The 20,244-nt window shown below is 36.7% G+C and overlaps 2 protein-coding genes across 2 annotated transcripts in view; one reads left to right on the top strand and one right to left on the bottom strand.

Moving 5' to 3' along the window:
- LOC145681451 (uncharacterized) overlaps positions 1–20,244 on the bottom strand; it is a 59,398-nt gene that overhangs the window by 23,824 nt on the left and 15,330 nt on the right. The window lies entirely within an intron of this gene.
- On the top strand, positions 72–17,372 carry LOC145680480 (uncharacterized). The gene is made up of 5 exons (XM_081751054.1): positions 72–176; positions 7,265–7,464; positions 10,436–10,601; positions 13,050–13,189; positions 17,037–17,372. The coding sequence occupies exons 1-5, from the start codon at positions 95–97 to the stop codon at positions 17,370–17,372; spliced, it is 924 nt and encodes a 307-aa protein (XP_081607180.1). The 5' UTR covers positions 72–94.

The following is a 20,244-nucleotide window of genomic DNA, read 5'->3' on the forward strand; positions in this document are numbered from 1 at the left end:
ATAGCATTATGGTTAGAATGGCTATCACAATATAAAACTCTTGTTATGGCAACTATGCGAAATCCCGCCTTTTACGAGTTGTCATGTAGCCGCCATGATAGATTCTATAGTTAATATGAATTACGAAACTATGTTAAAAGACTGGGGTTTAGAAACCCTAATAATGAAATTTCAAGGTAAGTGGATAGTCAGTAAGTTTCAATATGTAAATTGAAGATATGTATTTCTAAATGTTTATTTGAATTGTATTGCACACAAGCAACAAAATTCCCTTGTACGAAATAGTGTATTATTAAGCATTTATGACGCTTCCAAAATATTATTTTTATTATCACCAAATCAAAATACTTTAAAATAGAGACACGATGTGTTCACGCAATTGAGGGTAAGTTTAGAGTTTCTAGCCCGTTTTTACTCGGAATAACGATATTAGAACCTGTTTCAGTCAGTGTTCTAGTCTAACTAAAGTCTTACCAGGTAACCTAAACTAACCTAACCTAACAATTTTTAAGGTTTTAACTGCATTTTCGTAGGTTGGAAACTGGAGGGGCAAATCTAAACGTAAGCCCGAAAATGTACAGATGAAATTATATAAGGTGTAATAATGATTTAAGACTTCTTGTAAGATGTTTGTGTGAAAAGTTGAGAGAAAGGTTATTATTAATGTGAGAGTTCGTACTATTTGGAAGAGGCTTAAGCTTTTGCAGAACGATTCGATGCTTGAGGATCATAGTGATCCTATGTTGATTATTCTACGTTGAGTTTTACTTAATTGGGCATTTATTCCGTAGTTGGACGTCCGATACTTTTCTACCAAAATTGCGTAAAAGCTATTAAAATGTATAATTTTTCAATTTCGCGAGTTGGGAGAAAGTGTAGGTTAGGTTAGGTTACGTTAGGATCTATAATAGAAGTACCCTTCGACGGGAGCTTCACGAAATTCAACACTGTCAGTTCACATCCCGTACAGCGATTCGGTATATTACCCGCAATATTGATATTATGAATGCTCGTTACTTTCCCACAATGCAACTATTCGGTTGCCTTGCGCGAGGTAGTTCTCTTCGCTCGCTTAGTAGTCCCATGTTTATAACCAATTATATATAACAAATAGAGAGAGTGTTGTTGTATTATCTTTATATATTATCAAGCACACAAACGATCAAATTATACGTATCTTCCGTGCAAGTTTCAAAATTTTGCTGAAAACGGACGTCCAACTTTGGACCCCTTAATTGTTATACTTTGTGCCCTTATTAATTTCTACAAACAGTACAGATGGGATCAAGAATTTTAATAATAATTCACCCTTAATTTTTACTAATTAATGCTGAACAAGCGACAGCGAGTGAAAGTATGGTTAGATAGGCTAGTTTAGGTATTTGTAGCAAAAAGAAAACACGATAGGTTATGATTTAATGCTTTTTAAGTGTGCTTCTGTCGCTTTCAAATTATTACAGAAGGCCTTTCTCTTTGTGTTACACTAAGTGACACCACCTTTGCACTTTTAATTTAATTCATGATGGTGATGTCAAACTTCAAAGCACATAAATAACAGGTTTTGCAGAAACCATTTTCTTTTTAAATCCGATATTTTGTTTGAGCCAGTTCATTTTTTTAAATATATTTAGGTTAAATTAAAGTGGAGTAAACAAAGTCCCTATTTAAAACTAAGTAAAGGTGGGGCGCTGATTGGATTGAGTGCTCGGTTTTGACCTCAAGAAGTGATCTAACCCGATCAGACTCGGTCAGAGGTCAACTAATTCCTCAAATGATGTACCAGTAGTTCATAAATTATTTACCAGTCAGCCCATTCAGCAGTACTGAAGCTTGACCTAAGTTTAACCATTCAGTACCTTCGTACAAGGGACCATGATCTAATGAAACTAATATATAAGCTTAGTTGATCTCACAGTTTACTGAAATTAGTCAAGTATTCATAATGATTTTGTATGTGATTGTTCCCACGAAAGGGAGCTTATTTAGCTTTGGGGTTAACTGGTGTATCACCGGAACAGTTTTAGAAAATTTGCCGCGTCAGTTGGAAATTTTTTTTTTTTTTTTTTTTTGTTTGTTTGTTTATGAGCAAGAATGAGTGAAAGTCATGTAAGGGGAATAGTAAAAATGAAGAAATTGGTTATTTTTGATGTTGTAAGCGACACTGTATGTGGAGGTGGATGGACCATTTCGCGGAGAGATATAGTTGTTATGATGTAGTGGCGCGAAGAGGAGTATGAAAATAGCTCGTGTATGTCAAGGCTGTCACATGTCGTGTGTTACGTACATAGAACTGTTCAAAAATAACGAGCGACAGTTGTTGAAATTTTGTGAAAGACCAGTATACTGAAAAGGTTGACGGTGTGTGGAAAATGTGGAAATGAATTGAAAATACAGAAAGGAAAGGGAGCGTATTATTTTACAGCGTCAGGGAAGAAGGAAAACTATTTAGAGGGCTATTTAGCTGAGTACTTGTTTAAGGAAAGAAAACCCCAAGAAACTCTTGTTCACGATTTTGAAGGTGTGACTTCTGTTTTTGCAAGTAAAGCATTATTAGTATGGCAATTGCTATTGAAATGTATATGATTGCGGAAACCAGATGTTTTCAGTACCCTCGCTTACGCGTGTACACATCGTCGCTGACGCGCCTGCTCCTTTCGGGCACACTACCGCGCTGGTCCGCTACTCCACCCTACCTTGGCTCGGTTAGATATCATTCGTGCACTTAGTGGCCACCTAGCACAAGTTGGTTTGTGTTTTTTGCACTGTAGTTTTTTATGCCCTTATCCTAATGCGAGGTAATCTAATGTAAGTTAATGTAGTCCAACGAAATATAACCGTATACAGTACATTTTGGTACTTTTTTTCGATTTTAATACTGGTCCGGCGATGCGGCAGTAATGCCTTAGCTTTGTAATAAGCGAGAAGAAAATATAAACGTCATAGAAATTACAAGGTTCTAGAACACATGTCCCACTTCCCATTTAGCTGTAATAAAAACAGAAAACAACGTATCCTGCGGTCTTCTAACCCGCTTTCACTTGCTGACGCTCGCTAGCAATATTCTGTGAAATAAAATTTAAATTTTGGTACAGAAAGGAACCAACCTTGCTAATCTATATGGGGAACCTGTGTTCTAGAACTTCTCCTTAGCAATTATCTGGTTCACACGTTGCATTAGAGCGTACGTTAAGTTAGGATAAAAGCCGGAAGTTTCAAACTTTTCATCGTGCCATTAACTGACAAAACAATGGAACTGGCGGTTGACGTGTGAAGTTGAAACTTGGCATACATATAGCCTTCAGAGAAAAATATACAGGATTTTTTTTTCTTTTTAGTAGGTGAAAAGGAAGAATGAGTAAAAATCCCATCTTATTTCGGTGTACTTTAAAAAAAAAAAGTCTTAGGAAATTGTATTTGAGTAAAAACTTTACATTCGGTATTCATGTAGGGTTTTCATAAAATTAACTAAGTAAATCACCAAAACTATACATTTCCTAGTTCAGTGAGGTTGTTTGGGAAAGTGAAAAATCTTCCTTTGTTATTTATATGGAGATACCTTCTACAGCCCAAAATTATTAAGTTAAATGATGTAGCCCGAAGGTTAGAGTGATGCAGTTTGGCATGTTTGTAGCCTTCTGGAAGTAACTCACAAAAAATATCAAAAGTAAATATTTTTAGTTTTTAGGGTAATTCTAAAATAAAAAGAAAGATTTCCGGTGCTATTTAAATGTATGTTTGTTTTGGACATAAAATCTCATGTTTTAGGTAATTGAAATTGGAACAAAAGTTTGAAATTCGGTATGCTTGCAAGCTTTTGATAGCGATATGCAAGTTATTGACCAAACATAATATCTAGTTATAGAGGGATTTTTTAATTTTTTTATTTTTATTTATTTATATATTGTTTATTTTAGAAAACTGAAAACTCACAGTTATTTAATATCATATCTTCTACATCTCAAAATGCTTAGACTTTTCCTGAACATCTGCGGATGCCATTTGGCATACTTGTGGGTTTATAAGGTGCGAGACCTCCAGCTAGCCGAAGGCTAGTCTTCAGTAACACGCACAGCTGCTGCACATGTTGGAATTGGAAGTCATCGATTGCGAGGAAAACAGAGCTAGTTGACATTTGCCTTCGAGTTTGACCGGGTTACTGTTTTTTTCTAAAGCGTTCACCTCCGGTGCTTGGGGTCCCTGGTTCGATCCCAGCTCGCGCCGTGTGGACTTTGTGGTGGACAAACACCGTGCTCGTGGGTTTTCTCGGGGTTCTCCCGTTTCCTCCTACTCTTCATTCCACCATTTCAGTCATCTCTCATCATCACCGTCTCCTTTAGCCTAACCGGCATAACCGTGGGACGTAAAACTTAGAGATTTCATTTTTGTTTTTTCTAAAGGGGTTGAAATCGAGCTCAATAGCACCAGTACCCTCAAATTACTTTATTCCTTTTTTTAAAAAAAAAAATAGTAGGGGTCATCGTTATTACACTTTAAACTTTATTTGTTGAGATTACATATTAATGAAAATGTCTGGTCCATATATACTTATTCAACAGTGAGGTTATGAAGGACGGGAAATACAGTTTAAGGTTGGACCTGAATCACTACTCGGTTTACATCCAAGAGAAATTGTTCTTCACCTGGACTTGAACTCGGGATCCCTTGATTAGGAAGGCGATGAGTTTATAGACTAAACCTTAGGACATGTGATAGAAATATGTTTAACCGATTTGCATACTTGTGCATATTTTCCGTCACTTCAGGACAACTGCATAAGTGAAATCACTTTACAGACTTAAAATTGAAATAAGGGGACACGGTGGCTCAGTGGTAGAGCGTTCACCTCTGGTGCGTGGGGTCCCTCGTTCGATCCCAGCTCGCGCCAGTGGGCCGTCTGTCGGACAACACCGTGTGCGTAGGTTTTTCGGGGTTCTCCCATTTCCTCCTACTTTCTCCATTCCACCATTTCAGTCATTACTCATCATCACCGTCTCTCTTAGCTTCGGTGTATAAACGTGGCACGTTAAACTAAATATTTCATTTCATAATTTATATAAATGGACAATTTCAAAAGATTATACAGATTACAGAAGATTACTTTAATTCAAGTAGTTCACTGCATCCGAAGTACAGCGTCCTAATTTAAATTGCTTAGAAGTGAATAAAGATGCTAATAATTTGTGTTCACTCTGGCTGTGAACCATTTATTTTATAGTTTTGGCTTAAACCAATTGGATTTTTTAAAAATTTAAACCATCACACCAACCAACTCTGATAGATAATAATCAAAAATACACACAGCTAGTTTTGTGACTGCTTCCTTGAGTTAGTTACGTTTTAATTATATTCGTTTCGTGCCTATTCATTATTGAGGGATTTACATATCCAGATAGTTTTGTGACCTCTGGCGTAGGGTAGTTACGGTTAGGTTATGCTCGTATTGGGCTGTTGCGTTTTGGGCTACCAGATAGAGATCTCACTTCCGAACCATAGTGCAGTCCAACTCTAAATGCAGTAAGATGTATTATTTCTACACTGCTTCTTACCGGGACACTAGCTCTTGTATACGGATCTTGAACAATCTTCTTGTATTTTACTGGAGTTCTATTTTCCTTTCATATACCTCCAAACTTCCTGACTTGGTACTCTTTCTTACGTCTTTGCCCATTCAGTAAATACTGCATCCTTATTGCTTTCCCTGACGCTTTTCCATTGTTTGCTTTAATAAGATTGCATCTACGGGCGTCGTTAGCGTGACGGGGACATGCCCCTCCGTAATTTTCTGTGTCGTGTATAAAGTTACCAGCTGGCCAGTATTTTATTTTTTTATTATTATTATTTGCACTGCATGAGTTACGGTATATCATTAATTTATTTCGATAAAATTAAACCAAATCATAATATGTAATTAGAAAATAACTTGCACATGTGAGATATATCATGTGTCCCCCCCCTTAATATTTAAGAGCTAATGACGCCACTGATTGTATCAGTTGTACTCATCTGTAGCATGGATTCAACTGTTGTTTTTCTTTCTAAATCTTCATCGTCCAAGTGTTTATTGTATGTGGCATCAGCTTGATTCCTCGGTAATTTTCACAATTTTGTACATCTTCCTTCTCTTTGTATATAGATACAGTACTACTCTCTCTCTCTCTCTCTCTCTCTCTCCCCACTGACTTGGCATTTTTCTCTTGTCTGTAAACTGTTTTCATTAGATCCCATAGTATGCGGTAGGACAACTTCTGGTCCTAAGCACCCATGTTTTAGCTTGTAGTTGCTTTCCCTGTCTTCATTTTCTTTAAAGCATATTCTACCTCTTCTCAGCTTATTTCTGAGATCACAATAACTGTAACTCCCAAGATTTGGTGTTCCATTACAAAAGACCTGTCTTTGGTTTTCTTAATTTAGCAGCTGTTTCTTTGTTGATTCTTCTCCATCAACATACAGGGCATAACTGTGGTAGATGAAGCTAGATGTTTATACTTCATTCCTGTTTACTCAATTAAAGATATTTTTGCAATAGTAATTATGCTTTCCTCATTAGCATTGACAGATCCTTCATTCCATTCACATATTGAAGTCATCAAAAGTAAGATTTTCCGAAAGACCAAACAAATGAAGAAATAATATCAAGAGAAAAGGCACAGAACAGTACCTCCTTAGTTCTACTTTGCCTCTTCAGGACAGACCTTCAGTTATTTGTATCCCAACTTCCAAGTAGGATAAATACTTTTTGTACATGCAATAACTAAGCTGTATTTCCGAATAGTTTTTTTTTTTTTTTTTTTTTTAAAGAGCCATTTGGCTTAAAGAAGCTGACCCACAACTGAAAGATAGGAATATGGGAAAGATGTCGCTCAGGACCTATATTTTAAGATGCTAACCGGTTTGAATAACATTGAAGAACATAGCTAAGACGTGACAAAAAGTTGAACATATTTGTATAATCTGCCTAATTTTATCATGTCGTTTTATAAAATTAAATTGAAAGAATGAAGAGTTGCAGGATTCATTTTTTTCTTATTTCAGGGAAGTTTTATTCATATTTATTTATTTCCTTAGAGCTTCTTCACATCCAGTTTGTTTTGCCTAGCGCTTGTGGTGTGAGGAGTGACGGATTCGATTCCCGAAAGGAGCTCAAAATTTATGTTCACCCAGCATCGTGTACCTTAGATTCCGACATAATCTTTATATTGTTCGTTAAATAGGAGCTTTGTGCAATGTGTGTATTTTATTGAACAAATATTTGTTATTATTTCAGAGGAAGAAATCGATGATGAGGCATTCGAAAATTTAACTGTAGATGCAATAAAGGAATTAATTCCTAAAGTTGGACCACGAATGAAATTTATATCAAAATATAAATTGTACAAGGAACAGAAGATGAAATCTCCTACTTCTTCATCCCCTGTGTCTTTCCTGTCACACAGCTCAGAAGGCAGTACCTTTAGTGATAGCGAGGTAGAAATAACTGATATCTTATTATTTTTCTCAAATATAATCGTACTTTGTTATCATTGTACCTGTAATACCGTATTCATAGGTGTATTGTCAACCGTATTACGATTTTAATCGGTAGAGAAAGTGTTGGGTATAATACTCACTATTTTTTTCAGCAAACTGTTTTACTTGTAAATATAAACACCTTACAGTGCCCAAATTAAAATATACGCGCCTTTGGCGTGGGAGACCGGGGTTCGATTCCCGGCGGGAGCTCATGAGGTTCGGATTCCTCGTTAATCAGTAGGTCCACTTCTCATATAGCCTCGCTGCTGAACGGGACGTTAAACTCAAATTAACCCAAATTAAAATATCTTGGTAACAGTTTCAATGTACTTCTGACACCATCCTCAAATAGAGGAATAGAATGAGAAAAGGCTACCACTATTTTCCCATTCTATTCCCTCTCTGAAGATGGTGTCAGGAATATACCGAAACTGTCAGGAAGATGTAATTTTAATTATTACACTTTAATGTTTTAAAATTTGTCTTTTGCGTTCAGTTACTTATGGTACTTGCATTTTGTAAGGATTAGTCCGTGTCAATGTGTAAGTGTAAAAGTTGATGCTTCGCAAAAGAAAGAAAAAAATGAAAACAATTTTGTACGTTTAATTCACTCGTAAAAAATATTAGCAAGCTTTTTCCAAACCCAGTCATACTATTACTAACTCAGAACAAAACAAGGAAACTAATGATTTAAATCTTTTCTTTGTTACCCTCCTAGTTTCTTCAAACTCGAGTGCACATACGAGGTCTTCAGTGCTTGTGTGGTTAGTGACGCGCCTTTGGCGCGATAGACCCGGGTTTGATTCCCGGCGGAAGCTCATGTTCCGATCCGACATTAAGCTGTAGGTTCACGTCTCATATAGCCTCGCTACTGAACGAGACGCTAAACTTAAACCAAGAAATCGAATGCACATACTTTCTTCAACGGCAGTAAATTAATATTCTGAACGAAACGTTAAATTGTAATCCATTTCAGATGATTCCAGGAAGAAAAAAATCCGTAAAAGAGACAATGTTTAAAAATATAATAATTATCCATGTAATAATGTTTGCAATTTAATACTTAAATTATAGCGCACAGTGCAGCAGTTTTACATGTATTTAAAGATAGCAGAAAAATGTAAATGTAAACTTAATTGTAAGTTTGGTAAATGAAAGAGATAAAAGAACTTACGAGTACGAATATCATATTGAGAGCCCTAAATGTAGCGAAAGTCCCGAAATGACGGTTTGATTTGATTCTCTAACAGGTTCTTCTAGTCTTAATAAATATATCTCTGTTTCACCAAGGTATATCTCTGTCCTTAACTGCATTCGACTTGATAGATACCAGATTGTTTCAGAGGGTCAATCCTCTGAGAAATATATTACCTTTATATTATTTTATGGAAGTGTAATTCCGTATCACAGAACGAACTGTACTTAAAGGAAAATGAAAAAAAAAAAACGCGTAACAAAATTTAATGAGTTAAAAAAAATCATGAACATAAGGGTCTTATGCTGATGCTATATATAAATTGCGAACACGGCAGTTTTTCTTTGCAAAAAAAGCACCTAGCATGAGGCGAGAGAGTTTATAAGTGTTTTTCGGTGTATGAAGTTGTACCCTGTCTTGCACTATGTTTCGGAGTTTTTCGGTTCTAATTTTTTCCTGTGAGTAAGCTGATGGACGAGATGGTGCATCTTGTAGCAGGTAGAACGTTTAGTAATTCTGAGAAAATCAACCGGATTTTCAGTACACCAAATCCTGTATAGATTCAGAAATAATGAAAAATCAGAGTGAAAAAGTGCGAGTGGGCCGAAAATAGATCTTTTGTCTTCGACGTACAATGCCAATAAATTAACCTCTACGCTAACCAGCCCGCTCCCCGATCAGCCCCACATCCTCACTCTTGTTGATAATGTTCCTATGAAAACATTTAATAGTTTATTTTAATATACAAATATACCAGCATCAGCGGCAGAAGGTTCAGAATTATGTAAGCTTACGTTAAAGACACGTTTTTGTGTAATTAAAAACCAACCAGTTACCAGAAATTAGATAAAATACACGTGCAGTACATGCGCGCAAAGATTTAAGAAAGAAAAAAAAGCTTGTAAGAGCTTTCACCTTTTATGGCTTTGTTAGGCAGGAAGAGAAAGACGAAAGTGGAAGAAGAAAGATACAGAGTAAGACGAGTTACGCCGTATTTCTGGGGGGGGCGCGGTGACTCAGTGGTAGAGCGTTCACCTCCGGTGCTTGGGGTCCCGGGTTCAAACCCTGCTCCCGCCGTGTGGACTTTGTGGTGGACAAACACCGTGCTCGTGGGTTTTCTCGGGTTCTCCCACTTTCTTCATTCCACCATTTCATTCATCTCTCATCATTACCGTCTCTTTTAGCCTAACCGGCATAACCGTGAGACGTAAAACTCAAAGATTTCATTTCATTTTGCCATATTTCTGCTAGGTGCTATGGTGGTCATGTGATCACGTGACTGCTGTCAAGTACTCATACGAGAAAATAGAGAACCTTGTGGAGAAATCACTGTTGGTATAGGTGCGGTCCTTGTGTCTTTCTCTATTTCTTATTCCACTTTCGTCTTTGCGTCCCTGTATGACGACTCCATAAATGCGAAAGCGCTTGGAAGTTTGTTTTATATTTGCGTGTATTTTATCAGTTCCACTCTAAGTAATTGTTTTTTACATGCCTACTTTGGGATTTCTTTTTCAATCAGACATAGTATTTTCTGAAAATGGATACTATAGTGGGGTGAATGCCATTGATGTTCATAACTTGATTAAAAACGCTCTGTTGAAACAAAGATTATTTAATGAACTTCAAAGAAAACTATACTACCAAACTTTTGTATAAAGAGAAGAAAGCATAGAACATTATATCATCAAACAGCGTTAGGTATATGTGACAACAATTTCTTTTACTTTTCAGATCGACATTGATTTTGGCCAGTTATATCCTGGGAAAGATATAACATTTTTTTCAACGTGGAGTGCAGACTTAAAGAAGATTCAGCATATACTTACCACGACCAAACAAACAACAAATGACGGAGCCACATTAGTAGAACTTTTGCTGCAGGAGAACATCAGGGAAGGTAATTATTTTTCTTATTAAGGGGATCTTCTACCTCTTCGCTTATGTTTCTAACTTCCCATTTGAAAACATGTAAATTTTAATATGGTAATTTCTAACAAAGTATTGTAGGTAATGACTTGAAATTTTTAATACAAATAGACAAGACCCATATAAATCCAACCACGGTCTCCAATTTACGTTACATGCGTTAGATTAATTGCAATATATTCTTCAGTAAGTTTGGCAACAGAGAATAAAAAGTATGCTGCAGAGGGAAGAGGGCTGACCATCTGTTTGCTTGTTAGCTGCTTTAAAAAGGACGCTCTTACCAGAAAAATCACGTTGTGATTCTCACTTCTCAGTGGTTAGAATGGTCTGGACTGGAAGAGCCCAAAACCACTTCTTTCTTCCTTTCACGGTTTGTTTGTTTCTTCCACCCCCTGCTGTCACAAGAAGACAACTTGTTTCGGAAAGCATTTTGAATTAGTAGCGAAAAGCCAAACGAATGACACCACGGACGGATTAAAGGGAGGGGCGGTCACTCCCTCCGAGAACATTTGAATACTTTGAATAATCGGAGTAAGAAACTAGAAATTGCGTAATCTAATAAGAAAAGTTTGTTCAAATATACAAATCAAGACGCATTTTAAGTGTCACAGCATTGTACTCTCATCCCCTCCCCTCCAAATTCCCTTCTGAAGAAGTTCTCTTTTGTTTCTCTGTTCCATATTAGCCTTTACACTTACACTTTCATTATCCAGTATTGATTTTTACCATACCATCTGCACAGAAGGCGAATAAGGTTTACGAGTCCTTCCTGCCCCCTTTTTTAAAAATTGCTAATTATAATAAAATTTATCGAAGTGCATGGAAGTAAGTTGTGACTGTGGAGAAATGGTGTACACATTGTTTATTATTTCATTAAGTATTGTTCACTATAATTATTAAAACGCAACACTGTTCAGCCTACTCCCGTAAGCAAAGAAAAGATCAATTACAGCTGCTCCCGCAATTTTCCCTTGTCTCCTTTTAGTCGTAAGTCCGAGCAGAATAAATCAAAATCTAGAAGAAAAATAAATGATAATTGTAAATCGACAACATATCGAGCACTTAAAAAAGCTCTGTTATTCTTTTGTTTCATTATTGAGCTCAGATCACGAGAAATATTTCAACTGCTGTGTAGTAATTGAACATTTTTCGTTTAATCTCCCAAAGAGTCTGAAATACTGACTTCAGTGACCAGTTTACATCCCTGAAATCAGTATTTACTTGAATAACAGTATATGAAGAAGATAGATTCAGTAGGGTTAATAAGCAGATATGAAATCCCTTTTGTAGCAATGAATGAAACTAATGTTTAGAATTTGTGACGAAAGAGCTTTTCCGCAGCGTGTAGTCTTTAACTTGTTGTTAATTGCCTATTTTGATTCATTAAGCTGTTCAATTTATCTCTTTTTATCCGTATCTGTTGCAACTTCCCAAAGAGAAATACATACGTTGACTTTAACCTTTGGTTCTTGAAATAATATACTTCATGTACAGCTTTTATACACGTACTTATAGGCGATAGATAAGTATCGTATTAAGATTAGTTTTCACCATTATTTGGACCCAATATTTGCATATAAGAAACATCGCATTATCCCTTTGCCGAATCTGGGTGTAATTACAAAAGATGATACTTTTTGTGTGTGTTTTTTTTCAGACTGCTGTCCATTGCTTACAAAATGTAATTTCCTTTTTTCTTTGATTATTGACTTAAAGTAATATACAGTATTCATTGCGTATCACAGAGCAAACCTCTGCAGGTATGAGAATGAATGCAGTAAGAAAGTTAGCACTTACATTCAAATAAATTAGTATAAAGTGGTCCAAAAGTGGGCGTACCCCCCTTTAGTTTCAACAGTATAGTGTTAGTTATGGTAGAATGTCTGTACACAGCTACCTTGAAGTCGTAAGAGTCGTAAGAGTCGTAAACAAAGGTTGATCACCATCCATGTCATAACACAACTGAATTCTGCACAAAGTTCTGGCAGATGTTTTGCGGAGATACTCCGGAGTCAACGAGGGTGAAGGCGTGTTCCACAGCTGCTCGTAATTCCCGCGTTGTGTGATATCGAGTGTTTCTTACGTGTTGCTTCATGAAAGCCCAGGGAGCATTGTCTGATATCGTCAGATCGGGACTTCTTGGAGGCCTGGCAAAGAGCTGGATGCACAACCTCTTCCAATCCAGCGGCCAGGAACTGATCTGATAACTGTTACCAAGCAGAAAACAAATGGACAGCAATGTTGCCAGACAATGCAAAGGAATGTTACCAGACAATGCCAAGCAGTGTTACCAAACAAATGTAGGTAAAACCAAAAACCGTCAGAAAATACCAATTAGAGGTACGCCCACTTCCGGACCTCGCTGTATAAGCGTAAATTAATTACCTACAAATGTTCTTGATATTTCATTCTTTTCCAGATGCCAGAACAGTCGTAATATTAATACTTCTTGGAAGATATTTCCCATCTGTGACCACGTGTATCAAAAGGAAAGACGGAGGTGGATTATGGAAACCTTCCAAATACGAGGCACAGCAAGGATTCCTTTTTCATGTCAGAGTATGTACCATTATGTAATATAATGTATTAATATCTACACTTGATTACCACGAAATATGTCATTAACATTTAATTAGTGATTGGAGAATGGAGAACATTGCACGAAACCTTATCGAACAAACAAACAAACAAAAAAAAATCAGCTTTTCTGGAAAAACTGCTATGCTCAAACAAAAATATTGTGTAAGCAAACACCATTTTCATCAAACCACGATCCACTCTGACTCACCACGTGTCACCATGATCTACTGATCTACTTCGACCTACTGACCGAATATGTCGAGAGTGGATCAAAGTGGAATGTTTTATATTGAGGACTACAATGAGTCAGTTGTTACTGTTGGGTTAGGGTAGTCATACGTAACAGTGGAACATGGAAATGTAACCCAAGATCCACTAAAGTATACTCAAAATTATCCCCACGTGATCCATAGCCACTGACCCGCTCCATCTTTGATGTGCACTCAATTGATATGATTACCATACCATATCAAGAGGATCATATTGGTGGTACATGGAAACAAAAAAGTTTGTTTAAGAAAAGGCCCCCTCGGGACAGCACGCCCTTGGTGGAGTGAGCTATCAACCATATTTTGCAATATACATGACTCTTCTTCATGCAATTAGTAAAGCATATATCGGTGTATGTGACGCGATTTGTATCTTACGAAGATATCGTGAACCTAAGTTGTGTAGATAGAAAGGAATATGCATAAAATAGGAAAACACAATATTTATTAGTCGCTAACGCCCTCGCCTTTGGTGCGAGCGGTTCTGGGTTCGATTCCCGGTGGGATCACTCGATCAAAGAAGTGTAACAGCTTTTTCAGGCCAATCATCCTGAGTGTTTTTTCCTGGGTTGGGTGAGTTTTTTTTGTTTTTTAATCGCCTCGGATAATATAAACACAGTGAACGATGCTAAAAATGCCGGGATGGTACCTAACACACAGGTCCCAGACCGCTTCCTTCCCCATCCATTCCTTTCTTTCTTCCCCTCTCTCGGATTGTGTGCTCTCCGAGGGACGACATCCCTCAAACGTGACGAACTTAAGGCCGACCTAAAAGTTACTCCTTCGTTGCTAGTACACTTATCTCCTTTGTTGGGCGACTGCGTTCGATTTCCCGGGAGGAAGGGGGAGGGGATTTTAGGATGTTATTCGTATTTTCGGTTCCACTGTAGGTTTATGCCTTATGAAGTTCCCGTGATGAAACCCTATATTCCAATAACAATAGTAAACGTAAAAATGCTGTAAAACTTTCGGTGAATGCTATGTAAACTTTCTAAAACATAAGTAGAGGTTAAATATGTTTATGGTCATGGATAAAATGTTTACTTGGCTCAAAACAGCTTTTTCCCAGTGCCTTTAAAAATGTTCTTCATTCAACCCTTCAAATATTGGAACTATGATAGCACTCCTTTCTTCATTTTATGGCATAAATAAGTAAGAAGTGTTTATACTCGAGGTAATGATATGTGTGTAATATCAATCTTATAAAAATACTAAACAGCACGTAGGGGAACGGCACCAACCTTTTCGCGATCATTATTTTAAAAACTAATTCATTGATATTGTAGCATCCTTGCTTTTCAAATTTCCGCAAAGGTTTTTCTTTCTTCTTCCTGGAGATTTGTAACGTCAAGAATTGCGGTCATTGACGTACAGGATCTAAATTTATCTTTAAAATATCCGTGCTTACTTTATGTCTGGATGTGATTCCAAGTTTGCCACATTTAATTGAAATATTTAGTACTGTAAATGTAAACCATTAAGTGTAAGCTTAGGACAATTTTATTGATGTCGCAGTTATCTATTCACGTAACTACTGTCAAGTTTATAAGTGCAATAATTCAGATTGTTTTCTTTGTGATTATTCTCAAACCTTATACTAAAGGGTAGATTCCTCTAAGGAACTTTACTTAATTTTTCCAGAACTTTTCTTAATTGCATCGGATAATACAAACACAATGAACGGTATTAAAAATGTACAACTCAAGGGGTATACAGGCACGTAGCCAGGATTTCGTGAAGGGGGGGGTCCGAGGCATGAAATACTGTGGTCATCAAACCACAGGCTCGATCATTCTAAACTATTTTATTGAAACATATATTGGTTCGTTTAGCCTGGATTTTCTAATGAGGGGGGGGGGGGGTAACATGAAGTACTAAAGGCCCAGGAGCTCGATCAATCTAATTACTTCACTGGCAACATATATTGGTTTGTTAGAAGAATAAAATGAGAATATGTTATTAAGTATTTTAATAAACTATGAAGAAATGTCGAGTAAAATAAAAAAACGTATTTAAAAATATTTTACAATATTTACGTCCTTCCTCTCTTCATCCAAATATAAGAATTTTCCTTTTATTATGACTTCAACTATTACAGGGTGTTTCTAAACAATACCGACAACGTTTGGGAGATGAGTACTGATATCAAGATGAGACAAAAAGTGTAGACCAACCTGGGTGCACAAAGGCTTCCTTTCGGAGTTATAGGTTCCCGAGAACATGAAAAACTGAACTTTTAAGGCACATAGCTCGAAAAGTATGGGACCTATGTGCCCTTGCAAATTTCCCTGTTTCAGAATCCTGCGGTACCTCCGCAACAATTTTTATAGAGGTAGTTGGTGAGTACTTCAAATTATATGCCCGTAACCAGACCTCCTCTATAAAAATTGTTGTGGAAGTACCTCAGGATTCTGAAACATGCATTTTTGGATAGGGCACATAATAGTTCCTAAAGGAAGTCTTGACCCGACCACGATAGGTCCTATAATTGTGAGGCTATGGATCTTTAAAGTTAATTCTTTCATGTTTTCGCAGCCTAAAGTCCGAAAGGAAGCATTTGTGCACCCATATAGGTCTATACTTTTTGTCTTATTCTAGTGTCAGGAATCACCTCCCAAACATTATCGATGTTGTTTTGAAACACCCTGTATAAAAAGTACATTTTCACTATTATAAAAAGTACATACTCAATAATGTCTTGCAAAATATTTCTCAATATCTGCATTCCTTTCTCTGTTGAATCAAGTGTTAACAGAACTTTCTTTCCTCATAAATTTTTGTTTTTATTTTTCTGTCAACTACTGTCTGTTCCAAATGACAGGATAAAGGAGCAGTAGAAAATTGTTTTTGAAATAACATATTTGATACTGCAGAGAAGCGATAACAAAATATTAGGGTCTATTTTATATATATAAAAAAAAGTCCACGCTGTTACACAACAGCACTATGCTTCGGAAGCTTGAATTCTCCCAGACTAGTAGCAGAAATTCTGAGAATTCCGTAACTTTTCTAGAAATTTCAAATTCCCTGACTCTGCGAGGATATCTCGCTCACCTCAGCACCATATATTGCAAGTAATACAAATCTCCTAATAGGAAAGAGTAACCAAAAGCTTTCTGTAGTGTTTTTGTTTTTATTTTTAACGCTGATCCTTTCTTTTTCTCATTTTACTTTGTTTTATCCTTCCTTATTTTTTTCATTTCTGGTCTCGAAGGGGGGGGTCCGGACCCCCCGGACCCCCCCCTTGGCTACGTGCCTGGGGTATAATAATACATTCGAAATACTGTCATATTAACCTATATTAGTTTTCAAGACATTTCATATCGCGTAGAAGTGACTCGCGTCAATTATGACCTCATTACATTACATTTCTAGTATAGAAGAATGCCTGAAAACAGTTGGTAGCAGTTTAATTGCATTGCTATATATATTATTGGTGCACCTCGTGTTTAAAATACAAGCTCATTTTAATTATACGTGTATTTGTAGTTTTTGGAATTTGATAACGTGTTAATAGGTGTGTAACGTGATAATAATTCTGTGTACATGACTTACAGGAAGCGTCCGATCTTCAAACAGAGTTAGAAAGGCATCATCTAAAGATGCAGCGCTTTGGATGTAGTGTGCAGCCCATGCCCGTCGTTGTCGCTTCAAAAATAGATGAACCTCAAGCCTTCTACGTGAGTATTGAGGATAATCTCTACAGAGTTGAAACTCCACTGAAAGCAATCGATAGCACATTCAAGACGTTTCAAGTACTGGATGCAGAATATCCGAAGGAATCGGAACAGGTGTGGACATTTGTGCAGAAACATATGTACAAAATTGAAAATGACTGCGACAAGAATTTTCCTTCAGTGAACACGCTTATCTCTGAAATATCAAAGGTGTAATGGCGGGAAAGGTTGTTTTCCGTTAATCATTTAGTTTGTAAAATAGTTTTTTCATGTATATACGTTCTTTTTAGTTTGTAAGAAGATGCCTAAGTGTTTTGTTTGTCATAGTGACTTAAGAACGAGTCAGTCTCTGTTACTTCATTTAAAATTTTGTCACAAATTAGGTGCCATGAGCCCCTTTCGTTGTGGGGAATCGTTGTGTGGACGCGAATTTGATAACGCCAATTCATTCCGCAAACACTTGCTGAAACACGAAAGAACAAGTACGGGTGGTGATGGGAACCAGCCTTTTCGTGGATACCAAAATGAGGTGTGTCACATCAATGTTGAGAGACAGTTGACTGATAATGGTGATATACCAATTGAAACTTCTGTGGAAAGCCTTTCTCTTGAAGATTACCGTGAGGCTGTAAAGGAGGAAGCCCTTCTTTTTATTACTAAACTGTATAGTCAATGTAACTTAACCAGAACTCATATACAAAACCTTTGCGACTGGGTACACGGGTTTATGGGCGGTAGTGTGATGCAACTGCTAAGAGAGAAAATTTTACAAACGCTTCGAGGAAATCATGTTGATGATAATACAGTAACTGAAGTAATGAACATGTTTAGTATAATATCCAGTCCATTTTATAGCTTGGAAACCGAATATAGGCGATTTGGCATGTTAGAGACAATGGGCAGGTTGATAAAACCAATTGATTATGTTATTGGACAGAAATTATCTTCAAAGAGAAAGAAAGGCGAGGTTTCGGTGGAAACATTACAAGTGCTTGGAAAGTTTGTGCCTATGCGAAAAATGCTTAAACGATTTTTGGAGTTACCGAATGTTCTGTCAACGTTACTCCACTTCAAGAACAGTGCAGAACAAGAGACTGAAGTACTTTTCAGTAGTGTGCAAGGACTGCATTGGAGAAACGAGGTAACGGTTTCTGATGATCGTTTGATATTACCTTTATTTCTTTACTTTGACGATTACGAAATTAACAATCCTTTAAGTGGGCATGCTGGTACAAAAAAGATAGGGGTAGTTTATTATACAATTGCATGTATTCCACCGGAGTTTTTCGCGAAACTAGAGAACATATTTCTCGCCTTACTCTTTCATTCAAATGATAGAAAAACTTTCGGTAATAAAGCAACCTTTTCAATTCTTATTGAAGAGTTGCGTTTCCTAGAATGTGAAGGTATATGTGTAATGTATAATGGTTTAGAAGTACAGATTTATTTTAAGTTGTGTGTTATTACAGGTGACAATCTTGGATTGAATTCCGTTCTTGGCTTTACAGAGTCATTTTCTGCTAAGTACCCTTGCAGGTTTTGCCTTACATCAAAAACAGATTTACAGGCGCAGTCAAGAGAAAACGTCCGGAATTTGCGGGACGTTGAGAATTATGAACTACATGTAATTCTCGGAGATGCTTCACAGACAGGAGTAAAAGAGAATAGCACTTGGAACATGTTGCCGAGTTTTCATGTTACCAAAAATTACAGTGTGGACGTGATGCATGATCTTTTGGAAGGGGTGGGGAACTATGATATGATGCATATTTTGAAGTACTACATCAACGAAACACGTCTTTTCACAATGGATATTTTAAACAGTAGGATTTCGGCCTTTGCAAGCATGTCAGATGACGTAAATAAGCCGGCACCTTTATCTTCTGAAAATCTTGAAAAGAATAAATTAAACTTGTCTGCTGCTGAAATGTTATTTCTCATAAGGTACTTTGGTTTGATAATGGGTGACTTAATCCCCGAGGAAAATATCGTTTGGAAATTTTATATTCTGCTAAGAGAAATAACAGTCATATTAACATCAAAAGTTATTCACGTAAACACTTCTGAATTACTTTGTACATTAATTGAAGAACATCATGAGATATACAAATCTTTTTTTCAGGATACATTAAAACCTAAGCATCATCATATGGTTCACTATCCACGTTTAATGCGACATATAGGACCACTTGTTTTCACATGGTGTATGAGGTATGAATCCAAACACCAACCGTCCAAGATTGCTGCCCGTATTGCTTATTGTCGAAAGAATGTTCTAGAAACTATAGGTTTGAAACACCAATTGCAGATATGTTATAAGTTCTTTCAGAAAAACGGTTTTCATATTCAACAAGAAACTGGACCTGGAGCAAAGATATACCTTTCACAAGATCAGAATTTTCCATTGTTTTCAATGTGTTTACCTCCTTCGTTGTTGAAACTTTGTCGGTCAGTAGCTTGGTGCATATACAACGGATTTGTGTTCAAGTGTTGCATGGTAGCGTTCGAAATTCATGAAGATGGTTTAAACTTTTATAATATAAAAAAAATTTTGTTAGACGAAGAGTCGCACATTTTCCTTCTATGTAAGAAAATGAAAACAGTTGGCTATGACAGTCACTACTGTGCATATCATTTGTCTTTCACGCAAGAGTGGATCTGCATACCAGTAAATTTGAATTTTGCATGGCCTCCTACGTATTATAAGATAATCGATAATGACAACATATATGTTTCTGTTTCGGTATGATTTTGTGTTGCATGTGGGGCAGTGTTTTCTAACATAATCGTAATAGGGCTCGAGCATAAGAAAATGTTTCTTAATCCATGTGATTTTCAGTCAAACAATATTATATCCACTAGCAAAGCATTTGCAATGAAGCATACATTCCTGTACTACTAGATGTTTTGCCTGCATGGTCCTATGGCCACCGAAGTAGGAACTAAACTTTTAAAAAACATGGTTGGTTCTATGTAAATTTTATACTGATTTTTTGTTCGGAATAGAAAAAGGTTACATATCGAGTGTAAGGAAAAGATCGCACAGCTTGGACAGAATCTGACTCTACAGCTGAAATGAAACGAAAAT

Source organism: Thermobia domestica, chromosome 3, assembly GCF_964235325.1.
Source record: "Thermobia domestica chromosome 3, izTheDome1.hap1.1, whole genome shotgun sequence".
Lineage (NCBI taxonomy): Eukaryota > Metazoa > Arthropoda > Insecta > Zygentoma > Lepismatidae > Thermobia > Thermobia domestica.

Coding starts and splice junctions, on each gene's coding strand:
- LOC145680480 (XM_081751054.1), top strand. CDS start 95: ATGATAGATTCTATAGTTAATATGAATTACGAAACTATGTTAAAAGAC. Junction 177..7,264: donor CCTAATAATGAAATTTCAAG/GTAAGTGGATAG, acceptor TTATTATTTCAG/AGGAAGAAATCGATGATGAG. Junction 10,602..13,049: donor GCAGGAGAACATCAGGGAAG/GTAATTATTTTT, acceptor ATTCTTTTCCAG/ATGCCAGAACAGTCGTAATA.